This window comes from Centroberyx affinis, unplaced genomic scaffold, assembly GCF_046629955.1.
Source record: "Centroberyx affinis isolate AG114_WGS23_722 - 3 ecotype Tasmania unplaced genomic scaffold, CSIRO-AGI_Caff_v1 ptg000112l_1, whole genome shotgun sequence".
Lineage (NCBI taxonomy): Eukaryota > Metazoa > Chordata > Actinopteri > Beryciformes > Berycidae > Centroberyx > Centroberyx affinis.
This window is the reverse complement of record NW_027278814.1, coordinates 658,737-670,263: the sequence shown is the minus strand read 5'-3', so window position 1 is coordinate 670,263 and position 11,527 is coordinate 658,737. Positions and strand designations below refer to the sequence as shown.

General features: G+C 41.0%; 1 protein-coding gene across 2 annotated transcripts; it reads left to right on the top strand.

Annotated features, from left to right (window-relative positions):
- The first annotated feature begins 460 nt into the window (after window positions 1-460).
- On the top strand, window positions 461-8,102 carry LOC139650398 (MAU2 chromatid cohesion factor homolog). Of its 2 annotated transcripts, none has more exons than XM_071527066.1 (19): window positions 461-797; window positions 1,022-1,039; window positions 1,223-1,288; window positions 1,534-1,629; window positions 1,727-1,821; window positions 1,944-1,971; window positions 2,063-2,218; window positions 2,769-2,915; window positions 3,083-3,173; window positions 3,261-3,364; window positions 3,519-3,596; window positions 3,772-3,837; window positions 4,182-4,265; window positions 4,355-4,404; window positions 4,512-4,589; window positions 4,708-4,819; window positions 4,929-5,019; window positions 5,784-5,911; window positions 6,000-8,102. In XM_071527066.1, exons 1-19 carry the CDS (start codon window positions 564-566, stop codon window positions 6,072-6,074), a joined length of 1,797 nt encoding a protein of 598 aa, XP_071383167.1. In that variant the 5' UTR covers window positions 461-563; the 3' UTR covers window positions 6,075-8,102. The 2 variants fall into 2 exon arrangements, with proteins under 2 accessions (XP_071383167.1, XP_071383157.1); XM_071527056.1 differs by having other exon boundaries at window positions 5,781-5,911.
- Window positions 8,103-11,527: the final 3,425 nt, after the last annotated feature.

The window sequence follows — 11,527 nt, the reverse complement described above, 5'->3', positions numbered from 1 at the left end:
TTTTTTTTATCATTGGGTTATGTTGTGAAATAAGTATATAAGGCTACGCATTGGGCAACGTGCTTCATATCAACAAGAACACGGAATATAAATCAAATTCAACAAGAACTACAATTCCCAAAATTTTTTTATTCTTATTCTCTCTGTGACGTAAACATGTGCTTTTATTTTGAACGGACATGCCGGACCGGAAAATAGGCGATTTTTCCTTCGAAATAAAGGCGGCATTTTATCACGTTTGGCAATGAATATATGATGTGAAAGACCATTTTGGAAAAATGTTTTATATTTTAATTTAATACATATTTTATATTAAATATTTGCCGCATTTTCACTCTGATACATTGTACCGAACAACATATGTACGTCAATTTTAGTTTTATTATGAAAAGTCTGACCGGAAGTGCGACTTGTTTATTCTTGCGTGCTTGACACTTGTGCCCAGACTCATACAAATGACTGGGCTAGAAAACATTCACGACCAAATCAGCTGAGGACGAAGTCGGCGGACATCCTAGCTGGTTCCCGACTGTTTTCGTTGTTTTCGTGGTCGGGCGGCTAAGATGGCAGCGAGCACAGAAGCCCCGGAGTCCTGGTACCTGGCCCTGCTCGGCTTTGCAGAACATTTCCGCACGTCAAGTCCGCCGAAGATCCGTCTGTGCGTCCATTGTCTGAAGGCTGTGTTTCAGTTCAAGCCGCCTCAGAGGGTCGAGGCTCGGACCCACCTGCAGCTGGGCTCGGTGCTCTACCACCACACCAAGAACAGCGAGCTAGCCCGGACTCACCTGGAGAAAGCGGTGAGCAAACACTGGAGGAGAGGAGAGGAGAGGAAGGCCGGGGCTGTGGATGAATCACTGATAATGACGAATATAAGAAACATGTTATTTCTACTTTTCTTTCACTGCGCCAACTCTGATTGGTTTCACTCTGTGAAGCTAGCTGCTAGCATCGTGTATGTTCTGTCAATATTCATGTTCAGTGTGATGCAGAAACTAATATTTGATTTGATTTTTCCTCACAGTGGTTCATCTCTCAACAAGTATCCTTTTCTGTATGACATGCCAGATTACAGGCAAACTGATGTGTGTGTGCATCTGTGCCCATCAATGCATGTCTTTAAAATCAATATGTCTTATCAATGATTTGGAGAGGAGTTCAGTATTTTTCTTGTCAATAACCTTGCTAAAATGGAGCAATCAAATTTCTTAATGAATTATATCAGATCCCTCAATTTGAAGATGTCAAATTTGAAGCAGCCAGTCTTCTATCAGAGTTCTATTGTCAACAGGTAGGTGATCTCTTGGGTCCAGGCAGCCTATTTTAGTCATGTGAAAAGTAGTGGTTAAAGTGAAAGATTCACATTTCAATGGGAAACTTTTTTTTTCTTCTTTCGCTTCAGGTTATAATAACATAATATTTACTATTCCCTCAGCAGGAGAGTGGAATTACACCCTGTACTTTCCTTAGTAAATGCTGCCTGGTTGTTTTGCTCTGCCGTAGTTTAGTTAACTGATCTTTTGCCCTTGTTTGAAGAACTTGGTGGACTCAGCAAAGCCACTGTTGCGGAAAGCCATCCAGATCTCTCAGCAAACTCCCTACTGGCACTGCAGACTACTGTTTCAACTGGCGGTAAGAGGAAATGGTGTCACAAACTGATCTGTGTCTCCAATTCTTGTGGCAACTTGATTTAAAACATGTTTCATGCGTGGAATGTGTTCTCCCTCAGCAACTACACACACTAGAGAAGGATTTGGTGTCGGCATGTGACCTGCTGGGCGTAGGAGCGGAGTATGCAAGAGTCGTGGGCTCAGAATACACAAGGTAACAGATTTTTATGTTATTTTTTATGTTTTATGTTAGAACTCCCTGAAGGATTACATACTTTTTAGTGCTCATCCTCTCACAAATAAAGTTTGTTGTTGTGTTTTTTTCCTTTCCTGCAGAGCTCTGTTCCTATTAAGTAAAGGAATGGTAAGCTTAAATCACTCACTGCTATTCGAGTCACGCTGCATATTACTGTGTTGTTTTGTCACTTTATTAATTGTATCTGTTATTTCTGCAGCTGCTGCTGATGGAGCGGAAGCTGAGCGAGGTTCACCCTCTGTTGACGCTGTGTGGGACCATCGTGGAGAACTGGCAGGGGAACCCCATCCAGAAAGAGTCGCTCAGGGTTTTCTTCCTGGTGCTGCAGGTTACACACTACCTGGATGCTGGACAGGTACAGCTGAATCCATACTGGGGACGTCCCACTACTGGTATCCAGTATCAGGCCAATGCCAGGCTCAAATGGGGTTTTGGAATTGAGGAATCTTCCCAGTGTTAAAATGTTAAGAGCTGCATGTAAAATGTCAGAATCAAAGTAAAGCAAAACTTGAAGCTCTGCATTTTTCACACAATGAAGGTTTGATAACTTTGATAAAGAAAAATGGATTATATCGATGATTTCTGCCCTGTAATCCCAAACTAATGGTCAAGGCCTATATTGTACAGTAAATTAATTGATTGGATCATAAATTGGTGTCTGCCGATCCCTTAAGTTTAGTACTTGAAATACTAGTGTCTGTTTATCCATACTCTGTGGACAAGAATGGCTGTCCATAGTAATGATAACCAACAGTTAAAATGCTGATCTAATAGTCAGTTTTGTGTTTATTTCATGAATTGACTAACCTTCTCGATGAGATGCATTGCTCAAAGTGGCAAAGTCCGATTCTCCTTTTTCATACATGTGAGGTTTACTAATGCCACACTGAAAATGTGTTGGTCAGGTAAAGAGCGTGAAGCCGTGTCTGAAGCAGCTGCAGCAGTGCATCCAGACCATCTCCACTCTCCACGATGACGAGATCCTACCCACCAATCCAGCCGATCTCTTCCACTGGCTGCCCAAGGAGCACATGTGTGTGCTGGTGTACCTGGTGAGGTTTTGCCACACACACACACACACACACACAGTGGTCAAATTGTTTGTGTGACTAAAAAAAGATGGAAATGGTTATAAAAGCTGAATGAACACAACATCTGAGATATGCAGCTGGAATATGATATAATGCATCTTGTTTTGTTTGTTTTTTTTATCCATTAGGTGACTGTGATGCACTCCATGCAGGCGGGCTACTTGGAGAAGGCACAGAAGTACACAGACAAAGCTCTCATGCAGCTGGAGAAGCTGAAGAGTAAGTTTGTTTGAATACTCTTGCTGCTCATTTCCCCCATGGTGACAGTGATTTGAGCTGACTCTGATCTGTATGTGTGTCTTAAAGTGCTCGACAGCAGTCCCATTCTGTCCACATTCCAAGTCATTCTGCTGGAGCATATCATCATGTGCCGGCTGGTCACCGGACACAAGGCCACCGCCTTACAAGAGGTGGGTAACCAGCTGCAGAGAATCATCTGTGTGTCGCTGGCCAGTTGCTGATTATAAAGAAAGGAATAGATTGCGGAACGGCAGTCTGCTCTAGCGGTTGTCTGAGCTCTTTGATATAGAGCTCATGATGGTGATGATTCCTGTCTGTGTTCAGATCTCCCAGGTGTGTCAGCTTTGCCAACAGTCTCCCAGGTTGTTTACGAATCATGCTGCCCAGCTTCACACACTACTCGTAAGTCTGGAAAAGCCACCACCACCCCCTACAACGCATACATGTATACCACAAACACACACACATACAGTAATGCAAGCATAGGCATGCATGGAATAAGAAGCAATGGGACAAGACACATCTGTCCCAGATTATAATATGAAACATTTACATCTGTTTACTCTTTCTGTGTCAGGGTCTCTACTGCATCTCAGTGAACTGCATGGATAATGCTGAGGCTCAGTTCACTGCTGCTCTACAAGTGAGTCACATATCATCATTGTCGGGTGAAAACTTTGTATCTCCAGTTTTGGTGATTTTCATGTTTTCATTTCAATTGGTGGATTACATGGTCCTCTGTGGGTTGGGAAAATTCTGACCTCTTGGCCTCATCAAACCCCATAGAATAACATCAAAGATGCATTGTCAACAATCTAAAAACAAAGCTGTTAGCTTAGTTCCTGAAAAGTTGACATTTTGGAGATTCACCTGTTGGCAACAAATCTAACATTTAGGACTATTCAAAAGTGAATAGTTAATGGGTATAAAAGTACTGGTCATGTGATGGTTGGGTGACTCAGTGGTTTCTCTCTCTCTCTCTCTTAGATGACAACACACCAGGAGCTGTGGACATTCATTGTGACCAACCTGGCCAGTGTTTACATCCGGGAAGGCACCAGACAGCAAGAGGTCAGAGAGCCACTTCATACCTGAAGGATATGGATCAGTGTTTATGTGGTTTCTTTACTTTGGTTCTAACTGACCTTTTCTACCAACAGCTGTATAGCCTTCTAGAGAGGATTAACCCTGATCACAACTTTCCTGTCAGGTAAGTGTTTATCCCTATAGACAAAATCACAAACCACATTTCCATCATCAGTTTATTCCATGTTTTGTACAAGTTTTTTCTTAAGAATATAATTTGGACTTCCTCAGCTCTCATTGCCTGCGAGCCGCAGCGTTTTACATCAGAGGGCTCCTTTCTTTCTTCCAGGGACGTTACAATGAGGCCAAGTAAGAACAGCTACCATTTATTTTAAACATTGTTACAGCAAAACCTTCACCAAGTATTGATGTCCTGTCTTTGTGTTCAGAATGTGAACACTAAACATGTGCAAATCTGCATCAACAGAAGATTTCTTAGGGAGACGCTGAAGATGTCTAATGCTGAGGATCTAAATAGGCTGACCGCCTGCTCTCTAGTCCTACTGGGCCATATCTTCTTTGTCCTGGGCAACCACAGGGTAAGTACACAAAACACCAGCTGTCACATCCATCAGACCACATTAGTATCTCAGGACTCTGTGTGTAGATGTGATCTTCACCTGTGTTCTGGTTCCACATTTCCTCCAGGAAAGTAACAACATGGTGGTTCCTGCCATGCAGCTGGCCAGCAAGATCCCAGATATGTCTGTCCAGCTCTGGTCCTCTGCACTTCTCAAAGGTGAGGCTACAGCTGCCACTCTGCCTTGCCTGACACTGAGAGCCATGTTATCTTAAAGGAAAAATCCAACCTAAAACACTGTTAACACTGCTATTGTTTTCTGGGTCCTTCCTCTTGTTTGGTGGTGCATTTTGGTTATTCCCCTGGATAACTGGCGAAATGTAGACAACATGATGTGAAGTCCAGATATTTTCCAGCACAGCAGAGTTTGATTTTCAGCTATCTAAAACATCAATGGTAAACGTCTGGTTTTGGCCTCAGTCCCTCAGAATCAAAGAACAAGGGCTTCTTGCTAGATTCACCGTTTTGCACCGACGTTCAACAGTCATACAGGGAAAAATCCATCTTAAAGGAAGAAGAGATACTGGTGTCTCCACCACTGACAGCAGCTAACCCTAACCAGCAGCAATAGACCATAATACTTAATACTGCATAATACTTTGCATTTTGAGTAAGGGGTGCAACTCTTGCTTTTTCTTAACTGGAAAAACTCCCACAGCTGAATACAAGTTCACACCCAATATGTGTGAGTTGTCGAAAGGCATTGTAATGTGGGAAATGTTGGAAATCACTAACTGAAATAGAAGTAGACAAGGCAGGTTGAGGGAACGTGGGTTCAACAAAAAAGTAAATTACAACACTTTATCACAAAATAACTCCTGGAACGCTTTGAACATCACAGACTGATCATACATAGAAGTATAGAGTAGGGTGGATTTTAACAAGTGTGTTCCTCAGTACTCATAATGTTCTGTTCCCAGCAGATCTGAACAAGGCATGTGGGAACACCATGGATGCGCACGAAGCAGCCCAGATGCACCAGAACTTCTCCCAGCAGCTCCTGCAGGACCACATCGCCGCCTGCAGCCTCCCTGAACACAACCTCATCAGTGTAAGCACAACTAATCTCAGTCAGTCAACCTGTAACCCGTCAGTCCATCAAACAATATGGTTATTTTTATTACTGTGTTGTGTTTCAGTGGACAGACGGCCTTCCCCCTGTGCAGTTTCAGCCTCAGAACGGACCCACGACCAGCCTGGCCAGCCTGCTCTGAGAACAAAACCCTGACAGAGACAGGAGAGGCAGAAGAGCAACACCGAGGAAAGATATTATAAAAAGGATGAAGGGAATAAAAGGAGAAGCAACTGATAACGGGGTAAGAAGAAGAGGAGGCAGGGTAGTGGAATTAGAGACTGAGAGTGGACGGCACTGTGTCATTGGGCAGACTTCCATTCATCCAAGTTTATTCAACAGATATAATGGGTGCATTCCTAAACCCATTCGGGGCACCGGAGCATCATGACTAGATTAAAGTGAGTGGAGCAGATTTTTCTGGACAGCACATTGTCAATGCCACATTTTTGCTACTCTAACTTTGAAGTGCGTGCAACAGTTTCTCCTACTAGTTCAAGCACTAGTGAACAGTTACATTCAGTTGGTTTCTCCCCTCCCTTCACCATCTCTCCCTCCACCGTTGGTCCTCTGTGTCCCATATTTCTTTCTTTAAGCCTCCAGGATCAGCCTCAGCCTGTTATATTTCTCATGAAGAAATGACTTGCTAGACTTTCCTCTTGGCACTGAGCTGAAATACTGAGCTTTTAAAAAAAACAAAAAAAAACAAAGTAAAATGAAAAAGTAAAATTATTTAATTTTACAGAAAGTAAAATGGAAATGCTAAAAGAAGTCTTAAGTTTCAAGATTAAATTAGCATTGAGTCCAAAGCATCCATGGCATTGGCTGAACAGTTAAATGGGGCGCAGCCTGCTGATCTTCATGGAGTCTGTACCTGTCTCTTTTTTAGCACTGGCTGGCCAATCCTTATACACAGTATTAGTGAGAATACACATTAAGACTGCAATTTTAATGATATTAACATATTGTTTTGAGATGTACTTGGTGGGTGAGTGGCAGGCTGCTTGGAAGTGCTGAAAAGCATTTTGTTTATTCACTGAAGAGGAACAAGTGAGACTCCTGTCACTGAGACAGAGAGATAATGGAGGAGGAAGGCATCCATGTCAGTTCATTTCAAGCACAGGCAGCTGTGTTGAGACGATTCCCAAACAGTGTAATGGATTAATTGGACCTCACGACTGTCCATCTTTTCCTCTATATGCAGTCATTGGCTTGCTTGATATCCAATAGTATTTAATGTTTTGAAAGTATATGAAAAGTATACTTTGAAAAAAAAAAAAAATTTGACACTGTGATGCATCAAGAAGGTCTTTGCATTTTTGTTGAGACTTAAGTTCAACCATTCATTTTATCGTCTGATTTTACTTCCCCGACCCATTTTAACTCTCAATGCTGTGCACATTTCACCTGGATTCAAGGGAACCAGTAATCAATATTTCTACTAAATAGGGATGGTTGAATGTTTGCACATATTCTGTTTCATATGATGAAACTCACTTTTTTAAACCTTGTTCCATATAACCAGTTTGGAATAATTATTTTTCTTTCTATAAATGCTCCTTCTTAAAACAGGCTTTGAACAAATCAGTATTTTGGGCATCAAAGCAAAGTATTCTGGGGTGTTTTGCTAATTTCTTCCAGATGATGGCGGTGTAAATCTGTTTTTAAACAGCCCATTGATGTAGTTGAAAAAACTGCTTGCCATACTATTTTTCATGTTTTATTTTGGGGCTTTTTTGTATTGCTTTTACATTATATTGGATGGATCTGTTTTTTCCCATGATATTCATTCATTTTTAATGTATTGAAATGGTATTTTCTGTCAAGACTCATTCTGGGAGCCATAAAACAAAGTAGTGATGCTTTTGTGTTAAGGGATAGTTCTGTTTTTAATTTAACCTAGCCAAGAGTTTTATTATATTTTGTAAAGTTTAACTATTTGGATACCATGACAGGATTTCTTTTTTTTTGTTTGCTTTGTACAGATATTGTTAATCATTTTCAAATAAACTACTGAGTTTGGCCATTTGCAAAGTAAATACAGAACTAAAGAGCTATGGCTGCCATTTACCATTTATTTTTTTGGCAGTTTACAGTATGGTCTACTATGAAACTTAATTTGTTCAATGTTTTTTCCCTCTTGTTATTTTAACTGTTTAGCTTCAACACATCTGACTTTTTTTCAGAAATAAAACTTTAAAAGCAAAGTGATTTATTGTGTTTATTGAATAAGCCTACACAATTTGGTTTACACAAGGTGCGTTATACCTAATGTAAGGAGAGTGAGGCTATAGGCAATGGAAACTAGTTTATCATACAGAATATATACAGTATATAGTGTGTGTCTTTATACATGCTGGTACTACCAGTAGACACTATGCATGTAAAATAATACAGGGCTCATCACACATATAACTGACAGCACACCTCAAATGAGAGAGAGTGTTGGGAAAGAGAATCAAAGGAGGTGAATTAGATGAATGGTTTTGTATCTTGTGTTTTTAACACTATTCTAAGCATTATGTGAGGTCCAGGCAGTCTGACACTGAACTGTTGAAGGAAAACATTTAATTGAACAGATCTTTTCAACAAACTTGTATACTTCAGGGGTCCTCTATTGACACTGCTGCTATGCTGTGATCACCCTAACCCCAACCCTACATTGAGTATTTATCAGTGCTATGATATTTATAGTATTTAACCCACAGCCCCCGCTCTGTGATGTGTTTGCACTTTAACCACCTTATCCCTGTCAACTGATGTAACACTGACAGTGAGTGACAGCAGTTGATTATTTAACCAGGACAACTTCAGTCTTATTCTTATGAGAGGAAATTGATTGTGACTTTTCAGCTTAATATAAGAGCCTCCACATCTACCTTTAGACCTTTACAGGTCTAAAAGTAGGAACGGAGATGTGGTTTCCACTAAGGCACATGGGGACTGATCTGTGAGGAACAACACAGTAAACTGTAGAGACCGTGGCAAAGAATCTGTGTAAGGCAAAGGCCATTAGGACATGTGAGGCAGAGGAGGAGCAGGTCATTTATTTAGAAAAAGGTCACTGATAGGCCTGAAGCATTTTAAGATCATATGTGCTGACTCAGAGTCAGCCTCTCCTCCCAGAGTATTAATGGATCTGATCACATTTTGTCTGAGAGGACTTTCCCATGTTGTAAAACTCAGGCCCAGTCTGCTATTATTTGAGTCTATGAAATGCAGAGAAAAATTCAGAGGGCAGCAAATGTTGGATGGAAAATGTCTCTGGAAGGGAGCAGAACACACTCAAACCTCAGTATCCCACATGGAAAAACAGACATTTACTGTTTGAACAAAGGAAAAAACGTCAGACTACGGCATACTGTATATTTTGGCTCACCAGGTCTCAGACAGGACAATTTTCATCCCCAGGCAGTAATACACTTCATATTTTTTTGGACAGTCATTGTAGGCCTGCACATAGTATTTCTGCTCCACAAACGTTGCTGCCAACAAACAGTGTTACAGTTCATTCAGGGTGAAACATTGGCCTGTCTGTGATACAGTTTTGTAGAGCAATTGTTTTGAGAATCTGATGTCTACCAGTGAAGTGGATGTGCGTGATGCTTATAGAAGTACAGTAGCTGTTGTTCTGTGGCAGATCATCATACAAACTGCTGCCACAGAGGGAGACAGAGCAGCGGTGGCCCCTGAAGGCAGAGGCTTCATGGACTGTACCATTTTTGCAAGGTTGGAAGGTAACGGATTACATATAATGGGATTGCAGTAATCTGATTACACAACTCAACTGTAATCCGTTACATTTACTATGTAGTAATCACTTTGCAGATATTTTAAGACGAAGGTTGAGCATTTCTTGGTTTGCGCAGAAACATTTACATTAAGTCTTTATAATAGCACTATTAAAACTATCTTCATATTAAAATAAATCGTCTTAATTGCATATACGATTTTGGAGGTAAAGCAATTCAAACGTGAAAGTGGTCAAATTGCTTTGCTGAATCTGAGTATTCCAAAGGATTATATTTCTTAAAACGGGCACCAAGTGATATAAAATGGATTAGATACATGTTGGATAACTGAGAATTGCTGTGTTTCTTTTGGTTTTCAGCGGTCAATCAGAGGATGCCTCATGCAGAAGATCAAACATAGCCTGGTAAGATTCAGTGACTTGAAAGCCGATGAAAATTGTTTGGTGTTGAAAATTGAATAAAATGCTCTTCTAGGATCAGTTTTTATCGACTTTAGATCAGCATCAATTGAAAAGTTGAATTCCAAAATGAAATATCCACCATTTGAAAATGTGACATCGAATCTGACGAAATTATTGCTGACATGAAGGTAAAACTCACAACTGAATATTAGTGAAGTTATTAGCAATCACACCTTACATTGCAAATAGTACCAGCATTAGAAGATGTAATCGTCTGTGTTTTTACAGGTATTGAGCAATTAATATAAAGAACATATTTATATAGCCTATAATGTCGATATGGAAAGGAGACCCTTCAATTGCCGTCTCATCTGTTCTGAGACAGACAGTCAAGTCTCTTCCATTTCTCCTGTTTCTTCCTTCTTCCCTCCTTCCCTCAATGCCACCTCCAGCCAGGAGGCGAACTGAGAAAAAAACAGGGGAGATGAGTGAGAAGTAAAAAGTTTTGGGACGCACTAGGTGTCTTGGACGCAGCTGAAGGGAGTCATTTCCTGCCAAATAGTGAGCCCGTCTAATCGTGACTGCAGCAGCTACTTCCTGCATTGTTACAGTACTTAATGAGGATTAAGTTGAAGCTGTCATGTTGTTACGGGCGGCCATTACTCCATGCAGAGAGAGAAAGAAAAGGGAAGCCTGGGTGTGAGCAGACCCCAGCCTGCTTGGCTGTGAACGGGAAGGGAGAAACCCAACCTTCACCTGCTCAATACCAGCTGATTGACCCTGTCCACCAGATCAATTTAATACGTAGGCTACAGATCAGATTCAGATCGTCACCTTTCAGGTTCAGGGTGTAACCTTAATTTTCTCACTACCTTCTCATTGAACATAGCAATATAGGACTTATTTGCCTGTAATAAGACTTGCATAGAAAAAAAAAAGACTCACCTCTGTCCTTTTTCATCATATTGCAATGTGGGTCTAGAGGTTTATTTGTAATGTTTACAAACAATAAAAGAGTAAACAAAATCGTTCTGAAATACACTTAAAAGACAAGCTTTAATTGTCAAGAAACATTAACAATATGTACAGATATAGAGAAATAGAGATTGAATAGAGATTCATCATAATACTGTAGCCTACATTATACAAATACAACTTCAGTGCCCCCCCCCCCCTCCCCTCTTAATTTCATTCTTGCCCTGTGAAGCAGAGGATGAGAAGACGCCCTCTTGGTCCTATTTTGACTGGATTTAGATGACACAATGTGTGGCAGGTAGCCTCAGGAGATGCAGTGGTGGGACGAGAGGAGGGAACAATCAGACCCGATGACACAGCATCATCCAGAGACCCTTTGTGCCATTTAAAGAACGGCAGGATGAAGCTGACAAAGCATTCAAACTTTCACGTTCATCCCTCCCCCCCACCCCACCTGTTAGAGAATA